The sequence below is a fragment of the Suricata suricatta genome, chromosome 14, assembly GCF_006229205.1.
Source record: "Suricata suricatta isolate VVHF042 chromosome 14, meerkat_22Aug2017_6uvM2_HiC, whole genome shotgun sequence".
NCBI lineage: Eukaryota > Metazoa > Chordata > Mammalia > Carnivora > Herpestidae > Suricata > Suricata suricatta.
In genome coordinates this window covers 83,390,596-83,412,891 of record NC_043713.1, presented here as the reverse complement: position 1 = coordinate 83,412,891, position 22,296 = coordinate 83,390,596, and the positions used below count along the sequence as shown (strand labels likewise).

The following is a 22,296-nucleotide window of genomic DNA, read 5'->3' as shown; positions in this document are numbered from 1 at the left end:
AGGTCGACAGCAAGCTGTTAGTGGTTACACTTCTTGGGAGTCAGAGTTTAACTTGGATTTTTGACTCTGTGGGGGGCCAGCACCCCAGCCCACCAGCCCTCCCCTTACCGTGTTGTTCAAGGGTCAACTGCACTACAAGTTCACTTGCTTCATACCTTGGCTGTGCCTCTCGACGGGCAGACAGGCCTGTGTATGCAGGTCTCCAGCTTGTGATTTACAAGGCAGGAAGGACCTAGGCTGGGAGGGGAGGGGGACTTGCCCACAGGCCCCGAGCGGGGCAGGCCGGAGCCCTCCCACCCGGCAGCCACGGCCTGGAGCAGGCGGAGGAGCCGCCTGATTTTTATGGCACATTAGTTAACTGGCTGGTCTGCAAGGGAGAACTTGCCGGGCGGAGGCCGGTCAGTGTCCAGGCAAGAGGAGTCTGAGGTGGGGAGCTGGTATGGGCAGCAGGGGGTTTCTGAGCCGCTCTCTGTACCTGGGGCCTCCCCAAGGGTGAGGAAAGGCGTATGGAGCGTCCCACCCCACCCCAGCCAGGCCAAGAGGTGTACCCGCCCCTGGCTGTGAGTCCCCGACAAGAGGAAAATACACATTTAATGTAGGAACTTTAAAAAAAAAAAAAAAAAGGCTGGAAGAGAAAGGAGACAGCAAAGCAGGAGATGCCAGAGCAGTAGTGGCCGGGGACGCGCCTGTGGACCCACTGGGTGACTGGAGGCGCGGCCAGCGCACGCCAGAGCCTGCGTGGCTGCCTCCAGCCCGGCGGTCCCCGCTGATGCTCTCGGAGGAGCAGAACCGAGAGCAGTGGATAAAAGTGTTCACAGCAGCACCTCATGCTGGGCTGTCCCCGTGTGGATGCTGAAAACAGTCAGGAACAGTAGGCGATGAGTGGAGAAACGAAACGTGGTCCGTCCATACCGTGAAATAGGACTCGGCCATAGAAGGAAACAACGCTGACCCTGCTCCGATGCGGGTGGAGTTTGACAGTAAGACGCTCTGTGAACAACCAGACACAAAAGCCCACATCCTGTGATTCCGCCGCATGAAGTGTCCAGGACAGGCGAATCCACGTAGATAGGAAGTAGACAGGGGGTCGCTCAGGGCCAAGGGAATGGGGTGTGACTGCTAATGGGTCCAAGGATTCCGTTCGCGGAGGTGGAAATGTTCTGGAACCAGACAGAGGTGGCGGTTGCACAGCATTGTGAATGGACTAAATGCTACCTTAAAATGCTTCAAACGGTGAATTTTATGTCATGTGAACGTTACCACAATTTTGAGAAAAGGCCAGGCAGGAGCCGCGTGGGTGGTGGTCATGTGTTCATCCTGCTAAGGAAGGGAGAGGCTGGAAGCCAGCACGGAGGGGTGCTCAGGCCGGAGAAGCATGGGAGCCCCCAGAGTGGCCACACCTATACCCTATACCTCCCAGCCAGGCCTCCCAGGGCCCCTCAGTCCCTGCCCTTGAATGGGTCGGTGCTTAAACCCCGCTCTCTCCTCCCCAGAGGACCTGTCTGATTCAGAGGAAATATTCCCCAAGGACATCACCAAGTGGAACTCCAATGACCTCATGGACAAAATTGAAAGTCCTGAGCCAGAGGACTCACAGGGTACCCAGCCTGGGGGGCTGCAGGGCCTGGGGGTCTGTGGGGTCTCGGGGACGGTGGCCACAGGGGCCAAGCCCCTCCTCTCTGTCCCAGCTCCTGTGCAGTGCTGGGCATCTGGGGGGTTGGGACACCCAGGGCCCCACTTGACAGGGTCACGGCCGCGTCCTGTGGGCCTGGGGCTACCTGGCTGCACCTGTACTCACAACACCCACTGCTTCTGTGTTGTAGACGGTCTGTACCGCCAGAGTGCCCCTGAGTTCAGGGTAGCCTCCAGTGTGGAGCAGCTGAACATCATTGAGGTGGGTGCCCAGGTGGCAGAGGGCCAGGGCCATGCTGCCCGTGGCCCCTGGCTGCAGGGGGAGGGGTGAGCTCACAGAGCTGGTCCTGGGAGAACCCTGGCACCTGTAGCTTCACATCCACACTGGCTTAGGTGCCATCAGACAGAGGCCTGGGGCCTCCTTTCCTCCCTCCCCTGCCGTCCCTGAGAACCAGCAGGGCCTGCAGACTGCCAGCAGGGAAGGCCTTGACCCAGGCTCCTGTGGAAAGTGAAATGAGAAGCTTGTAAATTCCAGACCAAAAGTAAGATCCTCACCTTGAACCCAGCCTCTCTGCATTTGCTGAAGAAACTGAGATGGAAGGAAAGGAAACAAAAGCCATCTAGGCAGAAGTGATGTGGCTGGTGGCCGCAGCCCTGCTGGGGGCACGTGGGGCTCCCAGTGTCCAATAAAACTCTTGGCAGAGTGCCTGTGTCCGCTCTGGGGGTCCTTTGCACAAAGCTCATGCCCCTTCTCCTCTTCCAGCGGTGGGCAGTCAGAGCTGTTTGCAGTGGGGGCGGGAGCCAGCGCTGAGTGGGGCCCAAGAGGCCTAAGGTGGAGACAGAGACTCTGGGAACTCAGGACCCTTGGGGAGTTTGGACCGGGGTTGGGGGAAGGGGAAGCAGTGTCCACACCAGCCTCTCCAACTTGGGTTTTCCGCTTTGAGGTCTGAGCTCAAAGTGGGCTTTTCCAGAAGGCAAATTGAGGACAAGGGGAGTTGATTCCCAATTGCTAGTAAATGGGGAGATAAAGCAAATGGAGCCCCTCCCCACCTAGGGTGCACACAGCTCTGGCGGCCCCTCGGGAGGGGGAGAAGGGGCCTCGGGCTCTAGATCTGCCTCAGGATGTGATGTGCTCATTGGCACCCAGCGCTGATTCTGGGGCACGGCCGTCCAAAGTCAGATCCCTTTGCTCGCAATAGCCCCCAAACTGGAGCCTCCCCCCAGCCTTGTGGAGGGGGTACAGCTTTGTGGAGACACTGACGGGGACCCCCATGGCTCCCAGGCCTGCCACCACATTCTGCCTTGCGTGGGCTCTGTTCCTTCCTGCTGGGCTCGAGTCTTGAGAGGGGGTGCCCCAGTATTAGGCATGAATAGGGGGAGAGCTGTGTCTCCAATTGGTCCCGAACAGTCCAGCCTCTGGTGCTGGGTCCCAGAAGATAGACACAGGCAGGATTTTCTGGGCCTCTTGCTGCCCATCCCCACCCATCCTGGGTTTCTCAGGCCATTGGACTCTCTCTCCCTGACTGGTGATGGGGAGGCTGGCCTGAGACAGTCCTTCCCTGACCCCCTGGCCAGGCAGTGTTGAGAAGCAGTCTGGGCAGCTGGTGGCCCCACCCCGCCCTGGCCGTGAATCTTGCCTGCCAGGTCAGGCCACCGGTGGGCAGCCTTCATGTGGGGACAGGAATCATTCCCAAGCTCTGCTGGACAGCTACTCCTGCCCTCGCCCTGGAGCCCACAGCCGGCCAGTGACCAGCCTCCTTGGAGACAAGGCAGCCCAGTGTGGCCTCGCCTCCAGACCCAGGACTGCCCACCAGCTTGCCCTCCTCACTCACTCGAAGTCATCTGCTGCCCAGCGGCTCCCGGGCCGGCCCTGGGTCCACCGCCTGTACCGCCCACTCATCACCTGGGCTCTCTGTTGACCCTTGGGCCCTGCTCTGCCCCCCACACCCAGTTGAGGGCCAGCTGTCCCCATGTGGGCCTTCCGGGTGGCATCAGGCCCTTGGTCTGTCTCCGTGGATCCTTAGGGATAGGCCTCTCTCTTCAGCCCTCCCTTCTGGTTCCCCACACACCTAAACATAATAAGGACCTGGCAAGTACTCACCAGTGGCCTCTCCTAGGCCCTGGTCCTGGCTCTCCCAGTCACACATCAGAAGTTAAGGTGGAGAAAGGTCCCTGGGGATGGGACCACAGCCTGGTTTGGCAGGAAAACACTGAACTGGGGGCAGAAGCTCTGGATTCCAGTCCAGCTTGGCACTGATGCGCTGTGTGACATTAGACAAGTCTCTTGACCTCTCTGGGCCACCACCATCTCCTCTCTAAATGAAATCGTTCCATATCCCATGCAGATGTATACAAGTCTCAGGTCTCACGTTGACCTCATGTGCAGGCCTGACCAGCCAGAGGTGGGATCATTACCCCTCCCCCTCCCAGATTAGGTGGGTTCAGACAGACATACCTGCATCCCCTCCCTGCTCTAAGATGCTTGGAGATCTTGGTCTTGGAGAGAGCCCGGGAATGGCAGCACAGGGGGCAGAGGAGAGGCCCTGTGTAGATGGGGGAGGGCCCAGAGCTGCACGCTGAGTGCCCAGGATCACTGCCCATCCAGGCACAGACACACGGAGGGCCGGTGGGCTCCAGAGGCCCCCATGCAGGATGTGCCTGTGCCTCCTCACCAAGGCCGGAACTGCTGCTGGGCCCCCTGACAGGAAGCGGAGTCTGTGCTTTGGTCAGACTAGCTGGTGGGAGCAGGGCTGCTCATAGGGAGGAAGAAAGGGACCGTCGCCGCCTCCCCCAGGGAAGGGGTTGAGGTGGCTGACGTCAGGCCTTGTAGCTAAGGAACTGCGGTCAGGGTGCTCAGAGGGAACCGTGGGTCAGAGGGGCCTCCTCCTGGGAAGACAAGGGCCCGGAGAGGGCCTGAGTCCCCAGGGAGTTGATGCCATCTCCCGCCTCCTGCGCAGGATGAGGTCAGCCCACCCCTGGCCGCGCCAGCCTCCAAGATCCACGTGCTGCTGCTGCTGCTGCACGGAGGCACCATCCTGGACACGGGCACTGGGGACGCCAGCTCCAAGCAGGGCGATGCCAACACCATCGCCACCGTGTTCGACACCGTCATGCGCGTGCACTACCCCAGCGCCCTGGGCCACCTCGCCATCCGCCTGGTGCCCTGCCCGCCCGTCTGCTCTGATGCCTTTGCCCTCGTCTCCAAGTGAGTGCCTGGGCCCTAGACCACCTGGCCCTGAGGGTCAGGCTTCTCCCCCAGTGTCGGGACCCCCATCCAGATGTCCAGACTTGCCATCTAGTGCCTTGTGTCCGGAGGTGGCAAAGCCCGTGCAGAGGGCTGAGCATACAGAGGAGGCTGAGCCTCGGTCCCCTGTGATGTGGAGGATGCCGACTGCCTCTGACACGGGGGCCCTTCCTCCCCCGCCCTGTCCCTTAGGCTCCCAAGGCCTGGCCCAGAAGTGACCCCAGGAGGGCTGCCGAGCCACAGCTGAGGCTCTCAGGTGGCAGGCAGCCCCAGCCCTGCTTCCATGGCCGGGGAGAAGGGCCCCCGGGGCTGAGCTGAGATGGCCTGCCCTCCCCTGACTGGGCCCCTCCCCCAGCCTCAGCCCCTACAGCCACGACGAAGGCTGTCTGTCCAGCAGCCAAGACCACATCCCTCTGGCCGCCCTGCCCCTGCTGGCCACCTCCTCACCCCAGTACCAGGAGGCAATTGCCACAGTGATTCAGCGGGCCAACCTGGCCTACGGGGACTTCATCAAGTCCCAGGAGGGCATGACCTTCAACGGGCAGGTGAGTCGAGGTGGGGAGGGGAGGTGGGGAGGCGAAGGAAGGGAAGACAGAAAGCCTGCAGGGCAAGGGGCAGTGGCTCTCCCCGGCTGGCACCCCAGCCAGTAGCGCGGGCACTCAGGCCTCTGGGGCCTCTCCCCCTGTAGATCTGCCTGATTGGGGACTGTGTCGGGGGCATCCTGGCCTTCGACGCCTTATGCTGCAGCAATCAGCCAGTGTCGGAGAGTCAGAGCAGCAGCCGCCGGGGCAGTGTGGCCAGCGTGCAGGTATCCGCTCCCCATGGCCCCCAGAGCAGGGCATCTCCAGGATAGAAACTGTGTCACCCTTTAGCCCCACACATCCCCCAAGGCTGCAGTAAAGGCAAGGGAAGGGACGGAGGTCCCCAGCACAGGTGCCCAGAGGCAGCGGGGTGGGGGCCCGTGGCAGGTGAACAGCTCTAGTGGGACCAAGCCTAGAACACATGAGCTGGTAAAGCAAGGTCTGCGCCAGGAGTGCCCACAGGCCTGGGGTCTAGCCCTGGGAGGTGTGGCTAAGCTTCCCAGCAGAGGAGAGGGTCCGAGGTCCTGGTGACACAGCAGCAAATGGCCTAGGTGGGCCAGGCACGATCAGTGGAAGATCACGAAGATCTGAGTGGCCGGTTCAGGCAGGAATGAGGGCTGTTGGGACTTGGCCGGTGGGCCAGGGGGACAGTTGCAGAACTGGTGGACAGGACTCTCTCCCCTCTGGCATGGCTGAGAGGCTGGCTGGGCAGTGGCCAGTAGGCCTGGAGTCAGGAGGGAGGACACGGAAGCAGGGCCTAGGCCAGCAGCCACCGGGCAGTGAGCCTGCATGGGGCCGTTCCAGGACACTGACCTGCTGTCCCCGGGCACCGTGGTCGATGCGGCACATGGTGGCAGTGGCAGCGGTGGCCTGGAGAGCAGCCGGCACCTGAGCCGCAGCAACATTGATATCCCCCGAAGCAATGGCGTGGAAGACCCCAAAAGACAGCTGCCCCGAAAGAGGAGTGATTCATCCACCTACGAGCTGGACACCATCCAGCAGCACCAGGCCTTCCTGTCCAGGTGGGTGGGGCCAGCGGGCCCCAGGGGTCAGACCATGAGGCCCAGTGAGGAGGGGTGACTCCAAGAAGGAGGGACACCTCCGGTTTGAGGCTGTGAACCAGGTCAGGCTGCTGGCCAATGTGAGGGTTGGGTGCTGCTGCGGTCTTGTACGAGTGAGGGCCATCTTGAGCCCAAGGGGACAGATTGTGCAGGGGTGAGGCCCAGTTGGGGGGGGGAAACTGACCAGAGGCAGCTCTTCCAAAGGCAACAGGGAGGTTGCCTCCCCTAGGGAGGTTGGGACCAGCTGTCACCAGAGATGGCCACATCTGCAGGACAGCACAGGGGTCCAGCCTCGTTTGGGCCTGCTGAGCCCTGGGGGCCTTCCTTTGGGAGACTGAGGGCAACCCAACACTGAGAAGGACCGTGGTGCCACCTCACGAGGCCGCCCCCTCTGCAGCCTCCACGCCAGCGTGCTGAGGAACGAGCCCAGCTCCCGCCGCTCGAGCAGCTCCACCATGCTGGACGCCGCAGGGGCCGCGGGCAAGTTTGACTTTGAGATCGCAGACCTCTTCCTGTTTGGGTGCCCCCTGGGGCTGGTCCTGGCCTTGAGGAAGACGGTCATCCCTGCCCTGGATGGTGAGAGCTCTGCAGGGGCAGGGCAGGGGGTAGATGAGCTGGGTCAACGGGCTCAGTGGACCCCTGTCACAAGGCCATGGCCACATCCCAGGCCCCTTTCTGCATCAGCCTGCCTCACTTCCGCCCTCCCGAGCACAGGCTCACTGCTCTCCTTTACTCCTGCTCCAGCAGCTCAGCCTCTGGCCTCCATCTCCTGACCCCTGCTCTTTAATCTTCAAGGCACCTCTGGGAGCCGAGGTCCAGAAATGAAGGGGCTGGTCTGGGATCAGATGGTGCTGGACCCAGTCTGTCGGGCCCAAGATCTTCCCATAAGGAAGAGATCCTCTGAGGTGCCTGGCTTCCCAGCCCCAGAAGGGCTGCAGCCATCCTGCTCCAGAGACCCTCCTCATGGCTACTGGGACAGGGAAATGTCACCTGCCAGCTGAGCAGCCTGTCAGAGCAACAGTCCCTGCAGCACACCCCAGGAATAAGCCAGTCTGGGCAGGGAGCCCCGACATCCTTACAGGAGACGTGCAAGGCTCCTGTTACGTCCCCAGGTTACAAAGGGGTCAGAAGGGTGTGGACACTTGCCCAGGATCAAGTAAGCACTGGCTTACGTATAAGCAGACAGAGACTTAGGGACAGTGACATTATGGCAGCGTTTTCTGTAATCGGGGAAAATCAGAACCATTGCAGTGGTTCGTCCATGGGGGGCGGGGCGCAGCAGTTAAAGGGTCAGGTAGAACTCGCAGTGCTGGAATGAAGGACACCAACATTTTTGTGTTAGAGGGGGAGTGGGGTGGGAGTACAAAAATAGCACCTGTTCCTGTGTGTGTGTGTGTGTGTGTGTGTGTGTGTGTGTGTAAAAGTGAGACATCCATGTCCATGCACGGAGTAGCAGCCCCATCTCACAGCCCAGGGCTCCATCCATTCAGCTCAGTTTAAGAACATCTGGTTGATAAGCAGACCCCAAATCACAGAGACCATGCTTTCGGATGCTCCCAGACACCCCCCCCGCCCCTCCTGCTGTAGACCCCGCCTCCTCAGGGCTCTGTGGGCCTACCCCTGCCGCCCCCAGTTTTCCAGCTGCGGCCAGCCTGCCAGCAAGTCTACAACCTCTTCCACCCCGCGGACCCGTCGGCCTCCCGCCTGGAGCCGCTGCTGGAGCGGAGGTTTCACGCCCTGCCGCCCTTCAGCATCCCCCGCTACCAGCGCTACCCGCTGGGGGACGGCTGCTCCACGCTGCTGGGTGAGGGCCTCGGGGGTCTGGGCCCTGGGCGGGGCGCTGCTGGGGTCCCTGCCTGGTGGGAAGTCACGGCCTGCACTGAGCGCCTCTCGGAAGCTGGGTACCCGGTGACGGCGGGGGTGCGTTAGCCCCACACACTCCAGCAAGGGAGGAGGGATGTGGCCTCACAGGTCAGGGCCTCAGCCCAGGTGCCAGGAGACAGACCTGGATGAGACTTCCCCCACCCACTCCCCATTGTCCGAGACAGAGCCGAGGACCTAGAGGGACCCTGTGTGGGAACCCGTCATGGCAGTGGCCGGCGAGGAGGCACAGGATGGGGGGGCTGCAGAGTGGGTCTGAGCAGGGAACGTGGGTGAGGGCTGCCCTTCACCTGCCCCCGCCCCGCCCCGGGGAAGGCCCCGTCCCCCCCCCCCCTGCCCTCGAATGTGTCCTGTCGCGTCCTGGTCTTGAAGGAGCCCCACGTGTCTGTCGGAGGAGCACGTCTGGACTGCCCACGAGAGTGTCTGTTCTTGTCCCGTCTGTTCTCTCCCGTCTGCCTGCAGTCGAGACAGTGCAGAGAAACCCCGAGCTGGTCCTGGAGGGCGGGCCCCTGGCCCCTCTACCCCCAGGGGACGGCTTCCTGGAAACCAGCATCCCCGTTCCCGCGCTCACCTGGCAAGATGGGCCCCGCCCGAGCCCGGGCTGTGCTGAGTGTGTGTAACACCCCCATTCGTGGTGGCGTCTGCTTCGCTGGCTGACTGCTGGTCCCCAGGGGCTCTCCATGCCCTCCTTGGCCACTTGGAGCCTGTGGGACCCTAGTGGCATCCCACAGAGACCAGACAGGACAAGTCCTAAGGATCGGGCCCCTGCACCTCCTCTCTGCACACCAGGTGCTAGGAGCCCAGAGAGGGGACCGGCTATCCCAAGGTCACCTAGCACGGGCATCGGTCCAAGGGCTCTCTCCCACTTGTGAGGCTGGTGGGGGCAGCTAAGAGATGGGGGGGAGCCTTGAGCCTCTTCCCACCTGCTCCCCAGGAGAAACCTCTGGTCCTGGAGAGGGGTTGATTCTCAGGGTCCCACTACTTCCCTGATCTGCCTTTAGCCCCGGCCCAGGTGAGCCTATGGCACCTGCAGGGCTGGCTCAGTGTGGCCCGTGCAGGGGCTGTGTGAGGGTGTTGCCTCGTCCTCCGTGCCCAGCATTGGGCACCCCCGGGAGACCACTCAGGCCCCTGTTGTTAATGGCCCTCAAACCCAGCGTGGGTCGGGCCCGGCCAGGCGGAGCCCGGGAGGCTGAGAGGGCTGGTTGAGATCAGGAGCTGTGTATTGGGTAGGAAGGGTGGCCAGGGGGGGCATGAGCCTGGCCGCCTTGCCTCCCTGCCTATTGTGTCTGTGTCAGTCCGTCTGTCCATCCCTGCCACAGCCCTCCTTTCTCCCCTGCCCCGCTCTGTACCCTGCCCTGTCAGCACCGAGCAGGCAGGCCCTGGCATGCACGGGCCTGTCCTCACTGCCAGCCATGCTCAGATGCCACCGTTTGCCTGCAGCGGGAGGGTCAGCCTTGCCCGCCCAGCCCGGGGCACACTAGGCCCTGCCTCCCACTGCTCAGGTTGCCGGGAAGTGGGGGGGCTGTGCTGGAGGAGGGGCACCCGTCTTACCCACTGGCCTCTCTGGTCCCTGTCTACCCACAGCGGACGCACTCCAGACCCACAACACAGTCTTTCAGGAGCACGCAGCAGCCCCCTCCTCGCCCGGCATGGCGCCCACCACCCGAGGCTTCCGCCGAGCCAGTGAGATCAGCATTGCCAGCCAGGTGTCAGGCATGGCCGAGAGCTACACAGCATCCAGCATCGCCCAGAGTGAGTGCAGCAGCACCCAGGGCCTGCGCTCCACAGGGCCCCCCGTCACAGCAGGGGTCTGCACCCTTCCCACCCCAGGGCATTGGCAGTGTCTGGCATCCTGTGGGTAGTGGCCGGGGTGCTGCTAACACCTACAACAGCCCCAGATGTCCACAGCGGACTCTGGAGGGAGGGAGGATGGCAGGGGCAGCCCAGCGGGGCCAAGTCCAGGTGGCACGAGATGGGCAGTGCCATCCAGGCAGCTGGGAGGTGATTAGCCCCAGAAGAGGGGTCCCAACCCCACAGGGGCCAGTGCTCCCGGAGAAGGCGGCTGTGGGCTGTTTCTGGACAAGCAGCTAGAACCAGACAAGCCAGACGGGCAGCTGAGGGGAGCCGGAGAGGAGAGCTCTCGCTGCGGCCGCCCCTCCGCGGCCTCCTTCACTGCCCCTGCCCCTCAGGAGCTCCTCCGCAGCTGGAAGCAGAGCCTAGGTCACCCCGTCTCAGTTCGCCAGGGCCAACTGCCCGCTCCGTCCTTCCTGACTGTGTGACCGTCTGCCTGTGTGGCTGCTCAGGGCCGCCTGAGCTGAGGCTGGTGTGGGCGTCCTTCTGTGAGGAAGGAGCCTGGCCCTCTTCCCAGCGTCCTTACTGGTGGCCCCGGCATGCTGACCCCTTCCTCATTATTCTTGCTTCTCAGAGGCCCCGGCGTCGCTCAGCCACACCCCCAGCGTCAGGCGCCTGTCTCTGCTCGCCCTGCCTCCCCCACCCCCCTCCACCCGGGGCCCCCACCCACAGGCCCAGCAGGGGAGCCCCAGCCTGGAGCGGGCCCCCCACCTCCCCAACTTGGACATCCAAGAAGGTACCGGGCCTCACATGGCCTCCACCCACACACGCTCTCCTGCTCTAACTGGGGTCACGCACCATTTCCAGGCCCATCTCACCGCCAGGCCCTGCCTGCTGTGGCCTAACCAGGGAGCTAGAGGCTTGGACTGGGAGCACTCAGACCTGGGAAGGACGTGGAGGGGTTGACTTAGGGGTGATGACCAAGGGACTGCCTGCCTGTCCCGTGCAGCAGAATTCAGGAGAGCCCTGACCCCCAGCGGGCACCACTCACCTAGTGTCTGCATACAGCCACCAGGAAGGCACTTCCTAACCCTTTTCTTGAGCTAGGGTGGCTTGCCGAGACTCACACCCAGGCCTTTACATGCAGCCTACTGCTCCAGAGTAAGCTCCTAGGGCCGAGGGCATGGCCAGGCCTTGCCTTGGGGTTCACCCCTGCAAAGCCTGTCCCCCGCCTGAGGCCTGCAGGGCAATTGGGGGCAGGAGAGCCTGGAGAGGACAGCAACAGGCCCCAGAGCAGGGGGTCAACAGGATCAGCCACAGGACCAGAGATAGTCCTGCCTCTAGACGGGGATTGTCCCAACCCCCTAACTCCACATGCTCCTCCCCCACACCCACCCCCGGGGCCTTCTGACTGCTTGCGCACTGTCCTGGAGTCCTGCACCTTCCCTGCTCCTCTCTGTCCCCCAGCCGCGGGGAGGAGGCTCATCTTGGCTGCACCCCCTTTCCCTGGTCAAAGAAGGGTCTAGCCTTTGGGCTGAGCCAAGCCTGCAGGGCCTGGATGCCTCCTGAGGTCCAGCCCAGTCAAGGCCCCCCTCCTGGCAGTTGCAGCAAAGTGGTGGGGCCAGAAGCGAATCGACTACGCCCTGTACTGCCCCGATGCGCTGACAGCCTTCCCCACCGTGGCCCTGCCCCACCTCTTCCATGCCAGCTACTGGGAGTCAACGGACGTGGTCTCCTTCCTGCTGAGACAGGTACCCTGGAGCCCACCCCTAGGAGCACTGGGGCCTGGCCAGGAGGACCAGGTGACACCGCTGCTGACCTGGCCCTGTTTCATAGATGCAGAGGGCGGTGGGGGCTCCTGTCAGACCACAGAGCAAGCAGGATGGAAGGACCCTCACAGACATGGGGATGGGGTGGACGATTCTGCACAGTCGTGAGATGTGTGAATCCAGGGAGGGTCAGGGGGTGGGCCGTGGTGGGTTGAACAGTGGCCCCCAGCCCACAGGCCTGCACAGGCTCCTGTTTCAGGCTCTGAGTCTGCCCCATGACCTGCTGCTTCCCTCCCAGGTCATGAGGCATGACAGTTCCAGCATCTTGGAGCTGGACGGCAAGGAGGTTTCCGTGTTCACCCCCTCCAAGCCGAGAGAGAAGTGGCAACGCAAGAGGACCCACGTGAAGCTGCGGGTGAGGAGGCCTCTGGGGTCCTGACCTGCAGCTGTTGACCTAGTAAATCCTCGCACGAAGAGAGTGTATCACAGATGAGGAAACCAAGTCACAGAGAAGCAGGCTGTCTTACTTAATGCTCAGTCTGTGAGGCTGGAGCTGTTACTCCGTTTTATAGACAGGGATGTGCCAAGGCCGTGTAGGGCAGGTGGCTGAGCTGGACTTGAACCTGGCCCGTCCGGCTTTAAGCCCATGCTCACCCACCAGGCCTAGGAGATCCCAGCCATCCCTCCATCCCCTACCCTGACCCAGCCTCACTCCTCTGTCCTCCAGAATGTGACCGCCAACCACCGGATCAATGATGCAGTCGCCAACGAGGACGGTCCACAGGTCCTGACGGGCCGGTTCATGTATGGGCCCCTGGACATGGTCACCCTGACTGGGGAGAAGGTAAGGATGTGGGGAGGTTGCAGGAGCCCCTTACCCTTGCCTGCCTCTGGTTGGGGAGTGGAGGCTGGGGAGGCCAAGGGCCGGGCCCCTTTGTGACCAGCCTACCCGGCCCCCAGGTGGATGTGCACATCATGATGCAGCCACCTTCGGGTGAGTGGCTGTACCTGGACACACTCGTGACCAACAGCAGCGGGCGGGTCTCCTACACCATTCCCGAGACCCACCGCCTGGGTGTGGGCGTCTACCCCATCAAGATGGTGGTCAGGTACGCGCCTCTGGGGGGCAAGCAGGCCAGGCCGGCCACCTCTGGGGCAGGAAGAAGAGGGTCTGATGGGTTCTGATGAGCTCCCCCTCCCAGGGGAGACCACACGTTCGCTGACAGCTACATCACCGTGCTGCCCAAGGGCACGGAGTTCGTGGTCTTCAGTATCGATGGCTCCTTTGCTGCCAGTGTGTCCATCATGGGCAGCGACCCAAAAGTGCGGGCCGGGGCCGTGGACGTGGTGCGGTGAGTGATCCTGAAGGACACGGTGGGTGGGCTCAGGAGCAGGAAGCTCCTGGAGGCCAAGTTGACTCTGGGCACCAGAGCAGGGTCTCTCGGAGTCAGCACCACCACCAGCTAGCTGGGTGACCTCTTGCTGTTGATACCTCAGTTTCTCACCTGAGAAGTGGGGCTCCCAAGACCAGTTGTGCCTGCCACAGAGGGCATCCCTGGGGACCGTGTGACCTGTGTGACCATCCTCGTGGCTTTTACTATTGATGCTGAGCCCAGAGATGCACTTTTCCTTGGCTGGGCAAGGAGGCTGGGTGGCCCGGGGGGAAAGACGGGGCAGCCGTGGGACACGGACACATTCCTGCCCCTCGTCGCCAGGCACTGGCAGGACCTGGGCTACCTCATCATCTACGTGACGGGCCGGCCTGACATGCAGAAGCAGCGGGTGGTGGCGTGGCTGGCTCAGCACAACTTCCCCCACGGTGTGGTGTCCTTCTGTGACGGCCTGGTGCACGACCCGCTGAGACACAAGGCCAACTTCCTGAAGCTGCTCATCTCCGAGGTGGGTCCTGGGCGGAAGGGGCGGGGCGGAAGGGGCTGAAGGGCCGGGCCACGCCCACACCCGTCTCCCCAACAGCTGCACCTGCGCGTGCACGCGGCCTACGGCTCCACCAAGGATGTGGCGGTCTACAGCTCCATCAGCCTGTCCCCCATGCAGATCTACATCGTCGGCCGGCCCACCAAGAAGCTGCAGCAGCAGTGCCAGGTGAGTGGGCAAGTCGCGGTGGGCGGCACGGGCAAGCAGCCCGACAGTCGCCTCACCCCCAACCCCTGTGATGGCCCGTCTTCCTCACCGCCCTCCCTTGCAGTTCATCACCGACGGCTACGCGGCGCACCTGGCCCAGCTCAAGTACAACCACCGGGCGCGGCCAGCCCGCAACGCGGCCACCCGCATGGCACTGCGAAAAGGCAGCTTTGGTCTGCCCGGCCAGGTTGACTTCCTGCGCTCCAGGAACCACCTGCTCCGCACCATCTCGGCCCAGCCCAGCGGGCCCGGCCTGCGGCAGGAGCGGACACAGAGCCAGGCGGACGGAGAGCAGCGGGGACAACGCAGCATGAGCGTAGCGGCTGGCTGTTGGGGCCGCACCATGGCCGGCCGGCTTGAGCCAGGGGCAGCCGCGGGCCCCAAGTAGGACACCGTTAGTGAAGCCTCGTGGTCTCCGTGGTGCTAGGCCAGGGCGGCCAGCCCCGCCAGGAGGCCTGGCCTGGGCACACAATGTCGGCTGGAGACAAGCTTGTCCCAGGGCCTGGCGGAGGACATGGGCCGCGCCGCACAGCCCTCCCAGCCCTGCCTCGTGTCCTAGGGTCTGAGAGGTTCCAGCTTGCAGGAAAACCTGTCCCAGGATGACCCAGGGACCAGGACTCCCCACGTGGACTGGCCCGAAAGGCATTCCTAGACACTTGCCCTGCATTGACCTCCCAGCCTCCTGAGGCCAGGCCTGGGCCCAGGCCCCGCCTGCCACCTCCCATCCACTAGCTCACCCTGACCCCCAGGTCCCATCCCACTGGGTAGCAGCTCCAGTGGGGGACAGCCTGCTTCTTGTTAACTCTAGTTATTCAACTGTTCAACCTCACTGGTTTTGCACTGATTTTTGAGAGTGGAGATCCGTTACCATCTCCTGTGGCTACAGACTCATTGACATGCATGAAAATCTAACGTCTGCGGATCTGGGACCTGTTGCCACACAGAAGGCTCCAGGGCGGCAAACCCTTGTGCAAGCAGGAAGAGAAAGGCCATATCTTAATTTCTGCAGCTCCGCCTGGCCCGCCAGCGCTGTGGCAGCCCCGGACCCCTGCCTACCTGCCCCACCGGAACCCAGTCTGACAGCGAGGTTGGCGAGGCCCAGAGCCGGCTCCCGAGAAGCCATGCCTCGGGCTCCTGGGCCTGGCCAGGCCCGGCCTCCTCTTCCACTCCTCGCCTGCCACCAGCCAAGGCCACGTGCCTCGGCTTTCCTGCGTTTCTACACCTTTCTACTTATCCAATCTGATTTCTATGAGGTTTTTTTAAATGAGCAATCCTTGGCTGCTTCCTTTTCTTAACTCTTTCAGTACCAAGCGCAGCCCCTCCACGTGAAAACACCCAGCACTGTGACGGAGTCCAGCCTGGTTCTGGGTCCCGGGGCCCTGCCCCCTGCCCATGCAGTGAGGTGTGGGGTCCCTGCCTCACCCAACCCCCATTAATTCCACTGAATTTCTACTCTGGGGTGAATGGGCACACACTTAGGTTTTTTTAATGCCAATTCCGTTTTGATGCCGAATCTAAGAAGCCACAGCTTGCTTCATCAGCTTAAGGGCAGCAGCCACGACTTCATTCCCCACCTGTTAAGGGCCATGGTGTCCTGCACGCTGGGCCCGAGCATCCACCCTCCCTCCCCAGAACCGACCACGGTCTCAGCTGTGGCACTCGGCCCCGGACCACCCTTCGACTGCTCCTCCTCCACCTCCTACGAGGCGGGGGAGCCTGCCTGGCCAGGCTCCGACTAGAAGCTGCTGCCAACCTGGACATGGCCTCGGGGCCTCGTAGGCTGGGATGGGGAGGCGCTCGGATCGATGTTCACCTTTTCCCGTGTGTAGATATGTACAGCCAAAGGGTTGTGTAAATGTTCTGCAAAAGTGGGTCTATACAGAGTGAAAGCTATTTATTTTGTGCAGAGAAAATTTTCTGGAGGGATAGGACCTTCAGGGTTTGTTCATATTTAAGATGTAGCTTTTTGTTTTTGTTTCAGGCGTTCTGTATAAAGCAACGATTATTTTATGGACCAAGTTTTAATGTAAGTGTTGCAATGAAAGTGCAATATCTGCCCCCCACCCCGCTCCCCGGTGGGAAACTGCTCGGCCCGACAATCACAGCCCCTGTGAGGGGCCCCTGTGGCCAGTGCCTCCTTCTCTGTCGGTCCCACCTCACCCCGTCCTGCCTACCGCCTCGGTGACCAGCCATCTGGAGAAGCACCTGGAAGAGTCTCGGGCCCGCCTGCAATACAGGCTGGGAGGCCGCCTGGCCCGGGGAGGGGGCCCCAGGGGGCAGCTCCCCCAAGCTCCGCACTCCCTGCCCAGCTGCCCAGCTGCCCGCCATGCCAAGGACAACAGCAATAGTCCCCTGGGCCTCTCCCAGTGGCCCTTAGCCATAGATGGTGAGATGGGCAGCCCACCCTCCCCGCTGACATCTCTCTATATCCAGGTCTGCTTCCTGCCTCCCTTAAGATTTCTTTTGGCACATTCTCCTCTTAAGGGAGCACCAGTTTTTCAGAAACTAAGAGAGGGAGGGCAGAGTCCTTTAAAAATACCAAAAATGTTTACAGCGTTGGGTGCTGAGCTGCAGGGCTCAGGCCTGACCAGTCATAACCAAAGGGTGAGGCAGGCCTTGCTGACTGCCACCCCCACCCAGGCCTGTTAGAGTAGAAGCCTTAGTCCCATTCCCAGCCCCACACTGAGCCTCAGCCCACCACCCCAGACCCAACCGCCTGCCTTCTCTTTGATTTCTAAAGACGGATTCAGCAGAGACCCCACCCCCAACTCCCCCAGCTCTGTCTGAGCTGCCCGCCCGCCCGCCTGCCCACCTCATCAGTCTTCTCGTCTCAGCCCCCTCCTGTCTCTGTCTGGGCCATGTGTGGGCCACGTCCTGACTCGCCCGTCTGCCCTTGCTATTCCCGCACCTTTGGGCCTGAGTGTGTTCTGTATACAGTGTCATTGTCTGTTACACCAATTAAAGAAGCAGGAAGGCTTCCTTCTGGGTCTCTTTACTACACCAGCAACCACAGAGCACAGGATGGGGGGCGGGCTCTGGGGTGGGGGCCGGTCCCAGAGCTAAAGCTGTGGTGGGGAGAGGCCGTCCTTCCCAGGAAACAATGCCCACCACACTGGCTGTAACACCAGCACACTTAGGCAAGCCTTACCCTGCACCGGGCCTCCTTCCAGCCCTTTCCTGGGCATGAACTCGGTTCACCCTCACAGCAGCCCAGCAAGGTGGATGCTGAAAGCCCCTCTGCTTTACAGAGGTCACAGCTAGTAATGCGGGCCAGGGCTGCCGCGCGGCCGCACAACCCCCACACCAGGACTCTGCGCCGCGGTCATCTGCAGAGGCAGCCTCCCTCCAAGTCTGCGGGGATGGGGCTTAAGAGCCAAGTCTCTGGGTTTGGGAGTCAGCTGGGGATGAGGGTCAGGGTCTGGTCTAGGCAGGCTGACCTGAGGATGAGCTGACAAAGGGGTCTGGTGTGGCCTGTGCTCACCAGGGCACACCCTACCTTTCCCCCAGAAGTCCAGGAGGCCTTGTCTGTCCTCTGGAAGTTGGGTGGCAACCTTCCCTCCCTTCGGCACAAAAAGCTGACAAAGTTTCCAACCACGGACCATTTAATATTTGGGAAGTGGTGCTCTTGCAGGAGATGGAGGAAGTGATTAGGCCAGTGACCCTGTCCTCACCCCCTGTGTCTGAGAGGAGGCTCGGCCACAGGCCAGTCCAAAAGAGGGAAGGCAGACAGCACCCACTGGGCTTCCCGTGGCCCACCCTGAAGCCAGCCTCCAGGCCGAGCTGCCAGCACCCAGCCACAGGGCCCTCAGGGCAGCAGCCCTGCTCGCATCTGGAAGGCCAGGCCATCCCCTCGGGTAGCTTGCTGGAGAAGAAAGTGAATAGGAGAGAACATATCAGAAACAGAGCAGGGCGTGGACGCCGGGCAAAGGGGTGACACCAACCTTGTTGATCTCTCTGTGTCGTTCCTTAGTTACAATTTCCTCTAAGACCTCGCCATCTCCCTTAATGAGCCTGGGGGAGGAGGGGAGAGGAGGCTGAGCCTCTCAATGCCAGAGCAACAGAACCAGATCCGCCTGGCAAAGCAATGCCAGGGCCCAGGGCCCTGCCACCCTGAACAGGCGGAACCTAGGTGCTCCCACCCCTCCCTCTCTCCCACCCTTGGGACAGTGATAAAGGCAGCTGGGTAGGATCAGATAGGCCACCTGGCTCTTTGAAGACATCCCTCAAGGCCCTTACAGGCCCTGCAAGTGCTAGCTCTGGGGAGTATGGGGAACGGCCTAAAAACTCCCGGAAACGAGTTAACTACTCTTCTGTCTTTGGCTTTTGAGCGCAGCAGCCGTCACCCCTCCTGAGCGTGCAGGCATGTGGGGCTGAGCTCCCAAGCGCTCCTCACCTGGTGCGTCCTGTCTCCGGGTCCACCACCTTGCGGATGACACTCTGACGAGCGTCCCACTCCTCCTTGGTCATGGGCTTCATGGCCTGGATGCGGGACTTCTGTTCATCCGTCAGGACTGCAAGGGGAGCCGGCAGGGAGTCGGCAGTTGGGCCTCAGGGAGGGACCCGTCCCCTCCTGCACACGGGGCGGCACCATACCTGGGCCATCCTCTTCCTCCTCAGCTGACCGGTGCCACTGGTCCAGCGAGGGTCCCGGCAGGGCCTCACCCTGCTGCACCTTTGCCTTCTCCTTCCCTTTCTTCTTCAGCTTCTTCTTCCTTTTCTTCTTCTTCTTCTTCTTTCTCTTCTTGTTCTTGTGCTTCCCCCGCTTCTTCCGGCCACCACTGGAGGAAGAGGAGGAGGACGAAGAGGAAGAAGAGCTAGAAGAACTGGAAGAAGAGGAGGAGGAACTGGATCGTGGTCTCCTCCGGGCCTTGTGTTTGCTTCTCTCTGTGATGCAGGGAGAAGGTGAGGCTGGAAGGCCAGGAGGGGAAGAGGTAAACCTTTGTACCCCGGCTCTGGCCTGTGGCAGGCTTAGGGGAACTACTGAGGGGTGAGACCCTCCAGGCCGGGCTTTCCAGCCAGAGCAGGGATCAGCACTCTCTGGAGAGACACTTTCTGGGCTTCACCCAGTCACCGACCAGGAGCAGGGCAGCCAGCCCCCTATTATCTCAAATTCTGCTGCACACAAAGCCTCATTATGTGCTCCCTTCGATCCTTATACAACGGGCTGACCGGGCCCCTGGAATCTAAAGGTCTTTCAATCCAGGTATGGAGGTCCTACATTCTGCACTCCTGTGACTACTGCTCACAGTCATCCCGGGACGCCCGCCCCGGGCTGCCCGCCGCTTCCTCCCTAAAGTTCCCACACCCCTTTGCCATACCCTCCGGTCCTCACCCTCCGCCCCAGAGGAGATGGTGCTGGCCTTGTGGTCTTGGGATCTAGAAGCCGAGCAGCTCCACGGGACGTCCTTACTGCTCTTCTTCCTCTTCCTTTCCGACCCTCGCCCCCGGGACCGGCTTCGACTCCTCGAGCGCTTTCGAGAGCTGACGTGAGCCATAGCGCCGCGGGCTGGAGACGGGGAGACACGTTCAGACTGAGGCTCACAGAGCCGATCCCCAGACTGGGCTCCTAGGGCGGCTCTTCTCGGGGCCTGGCTCGCGGGGGCCCAGTACCCGGGGCAGGGACTTGAGGGGGTCCGCGGACACCGCACGATCCTAGCCCACCCCGACCCCCGGGGACCTCAGGTTCTGCGCCGACTCCCGGATCCTCTGCCCCCTTTAAGGGCCAGCCCCCGCCCGGTCGCTCCACGCCTGCGCACCGGCGCTCTGGCGCCCCCAGGAGCGGCCGCGGTCCCCGGCTGCGGGGTGCGTTCCGAATTCCTCCCTGCGTGCTCCTACCTTCCACCCCGCGCGGCCTCTGCGGCCTCGCCGCCTCGGGGAAGTCCCCTCAGCTGCTCCGTTGCCTCCTCAACCACCCATCGGGCGGGACCACCCGACCCGCGCCACGCCTTCGCGTGAGGAAGCGGCGGCGGGGTGACTTCCGGCCTGCGCGGTGCTCCGAGAAGCTGTCCGGCTGGGAAGCGAGGCGCTGCCTCCTTTAGTCCCGAAGCCCTAGCTTCCGTTTCCAGGGCTGCCAGGGAAACGTAGTCTGGCTCGCCCACTTCCGGATGAGGGAAGCGGGGGATCCAGGCTTCGGCCGCAGCCCTGCCCTCTGCTCACACCGCTCCTCTTCAGCTTCCCTGAGGACCCAGGGAAGAAGGCGACCCGACCGTGCGCCTCTTTCCTCCCTGAGATGCCTGCCGTCCTGTCCACCCTAGCAGGCCGGGGACATCTTAGTCATTCCAACGTCCCCACCTGGTAATAGAGGTCGCAAACAAATGTCCATAGGGGCCAGAGAGATCATGACAGGGAGCCAGGGAGTGACCGCTGTGAGGGAATGCGCCGCAGGCCTGTCCAGCGTGGGCAGCGGAGACTCTGCTCCAGATGGTTTCTCCAGCGTGGAACGGAGCAGGTGTTCCAGATCTTCCCACCTTCTCGGGGAAGCCGGAACTCAAGATCTCAATATGGGAACCCCTGGGTTTCCAGGTGTACAGCCCAAACCCAGCACAGCTGTGCTCCTCATCCAATTTGAGGGAGGCCACCTTGCAAGTTTTTCAGTAATAACGACAGCAAACATAGAGGGCTGTTATAAAGCACTTTATATACATTAAATCGTTTCACTCTCACAAGAGCTTTAGGAGATAGGCACTTCCCAGATAAGGAAAACTAAAGCACAAAGCAGTCAAGTGGCTTACTTGCAGCCACACAGCTGGAGGCGGCAGGATCAGAACTTGAGCCCTGGCAGTCTGGCTCCAGAGTGCCTGCTCTTAAGCCCCTGCGGAAGCAGCGCTGGACACCAACCAGAAGCTCCTGTTGATGGCTTACGCAGATCCCCTTCGGAGACCAGACATCACAGCTGGGGGTGAGTGCACCGAACTCATACATGTACTCCTCTCTGGAAGATTCCCTGGGCCCCTGGGAACCACGACCTCCCCACCCTCCCCGCCACCCCAGCCTTCACACGGCTCTGAGCCAGTAACCGATGCTGTGGCCAAATGCTACATTCATGCCCTAGAGCGCCCCATGGAATTGGGCTGAAGCTAGGTGCCTCGTGAAACCACATGGTGGCCCAGCTCCTTCCGGTCCAGTCCTTCCCTCACGCCCTTCTGAGGGTGTTCCCTCCGCAATCCACCTGCACCTGAAGCCTCATCTCAGGCTCCAGCTCTGACACACCCAACCTCAGCCAACGGGACGGCTGAAAGAATGACTCCAAGGCTGCTGTGTCCTTTTGAACCACAAAGTGCCTGAGGGCTGCAAGGAGTTTATTCCTGCCCTGCCCAACCCAAGGGGGCGGAGCCCCCGCCTGCCCTGCGTCCCCACCCGGGGCCCAGCCAGGCTCAGGTCAGGGCACACACGTCCACCGTGGCAGGCTCCTCGCGAGTGAAGCCGTCGCCGAAGCCATCGTCGTCCACCAGCTCGGGCTTCCGGCAGCACATGGGGCACAGGCGGTTGCGCACGGCAGAGGCCCGGAGCCAGATGACAAGGTTCCAGCGCTCGCCAGTGCCGAGGGGCCGAGCCCCGTGCAGCTGGCCACCCCGGTGCAGGATGCCCTGGCCCACCACGTGCTCCACGTCCAGGGGCCGGGCCAGGGCTGAAGGCGCCTGCAGACAGCGGGGCTCAGGCCTGGGCACTGCCGGCTGCCCCAGGCCCTGCCCCCCGGGGTCACACACACTAACCTGGAAGAGGTTCCCGAAGTACAGGGCACCCCCAGTGAAGGTCTTGCCAAGGGCCACGTTGAGGGTGAGCTCGGCATTATCGTAGTGGCAGCCTAGCTCACGGTCCTGGCCCGGTGCGTATTTGACCACGAAGGCGCGGTGGCTGTCGAGCCAGCTGCCGCCGCCGCAGTCTGGGTAGAGCAGGGCCGTCAGTGGCTGCAGGAAGCGCTCCCGCAGCGGCGTCACCAGGGGCTCATCCAGGCCTAGCTCGTGCAGCAGCACCTGAGGGGGAATCCCAGGAGTGGGCGGGGAGACTGGTGGGGGCCTCACCCCGGGCCCCTGGCGGGGGGGGGGGGGGGTCTCTTACTGGTCTCTTACTTAGGGCAGCATTCAGTGCCTTGCAGACATGGATGGGCCTAACGTCCTAATAATCCGACCGTAACCTCATGTTACAGACCGCGAGACCAAGACCAGTGGGGTCCAGCAGCTCTTCTCCAGCCCCGA

General features: G+C 62.2%; 3 protein-coding genes and 1 long non-coding RNA gene across 17 annotated transcripts in view; 1 reads left to right on the top strand and 3 right to left on the bottom strand.

Moving 5' to 3' along the window:
* The window catches only part of PITPNM2 (phosphatidylinositol transfer protein membrane associated 2), a 137,801-nt gene extending 120,721 nt beyond the window's left edge, over positions 1–17,080 (top strand). For 5 of the 7 annotated variants that reach the window (XM_029921834.1, XM_029921832.1, XM_029921833.1 and 2 more), the window contains 19 exons: positions 1,494–1,598; positions 1,824–1,894; positions 4,590–4,837; positions 5,232–5,421; positions 5,565–5,684; positions 6,262–6,479; positions 6,916–7,094; positions 8,152–8,322; positions 8,862–9,011; positions 9,984–10,151; positions 10,825–10,986; positions 11,793–11,941; positions 12,258–12,374; positions 12,687–12,803; positions 12,920–13,068; positions 13,162–13,311; positions 13,675–13,858; positions 13,934–14,062; positions 14,166–17,080. In XM_029921834.1, the coding sequence (XP_029777694.1) occupies positions 1,494–1,598; positions 1,824–1,894; positions 4,590–4,837; positions 5,232–5,421; positions 5,565–5,684; positions 6,262–6,479; positions 6,916–7,094; positions 8,152–8,322; positions 8,862–9,011; positions 9,984–10,151; positions 10,825–10,986; positions 11,793–11,941; positions 12,258–12,374; positions 12,687–12,803; positions 12,920–13,068; positions 13,162–13,311; positions 13,675–13,858; positions 13,934–14,062; positions 14,166–14,489 (3,101 nt within the window). In that variant the 3' untranslated portion in view covers positions 14,490–17,080. The remainder of the gene's footprint in view (positions 1–1,493; positions 1,599–1,823; positions 1,895–4,589; positions 4,838–5,231; positions 5,422–5,564; positions 5,685–6,261; positions 6,480–6,915; positions 7,095–8,151; positions 8,323–8,861; positions 9,012–9,983; positions 10,152–10,824; positions 10,987–11,792; positions 11,942–12,257; positions 12,375–12,686; positions 12,804–12,919; positions 13,069–13,161; positions 13,312–13,674; positions 13,859–13,933; positions 14,063–14,165) is intronic. The other 2 variants (XM_029921837.1, XM_029921838.1) reach the window with 2 other exon arrangements.
* On the bottom strand, positions 12,463–13,458 carry LOC115277600. The gene is made up of 2 exons (XR_003902431.1): positions 12,968–13,458; positions 12,463–12,792 (listed from the first exon to the last, which is right to left on the bottom strand). It is a non-coding gene; the product is annotated as an uncharacterized LOC115277600 (long non-coding RNA).
* ARL6IP4 (ADP ribosylation factor like GTPase 6 interacting protein 4) lies at positions 17,078–20,099 on the bottom strand. 5 transcript variants are annotated; one of them, XM_029921850.1, is made up of 6 exons: positions 19,937–20,093; positions 19,434–19,607; positions 18,695–19,009; positions 18,495–18,612; positions 18,043–18,112; positions 17,824–17,963 (listed from the first exon to the last, which is right to left on the bottom strand). In XM_029921850.1, exons 2-6 carry the CDS (start codon positions 19,594–19,596, stop codon positions 17,907–17,909), a joined length of 723 nt encoding a protein of 240 aa, XP_029777710.1. In that variant the 5' UTR covers positions 19,597–19,607; positions 19,937–20,093; the 3' UTR covers positions 17,824–17,906. The 5 variants fall into 5 exon arrangements, with proteins under 5 accessions (XP_029777708.1, XP_029777709.1, XP_029777712.1 ...); XM_029921851.1 differs by having other exon boundaries at positions 18,695–18,985; positions 19,937–20,092; XM_029921848.1 differs by lacking the exon at positions 18,043–18,112 and having other exon boundaries at positions 17,078–17,963; positions 19,937–20,099.
* Positions 20,100–20,718: 619 nt separating this feature from the next.
* OGFOD2 (2-oxoglutarate and iron dependent oxygenase domain containing 2) overlaps positions 20,719–22,296 on the bottom strand; it is a 5,358-nt gene continuing 3,780 nt past the window's right edge. For all 4 annotated transcript variants that reach the window (XM_029921844.1, XM_029921843.1, XM_029921845.1 and 1 more), the window contains 2 exons: positions 21,814–22,074; positions 20,719–21,738 (listed from right to left, as the gene is read on the bottom strand). In XM_029921844.1, the coding sequence (XP_029777704.1) occupies positions 21,475–21,738; positions 21,814–22,074 (525 nt within the window). In that variant the 3' untranslated portion in view covers positions 20,719–21,474. The remainder of the gene's footprint in view (positions 21,739–21,813; positions 22,075–22,296) is intronic.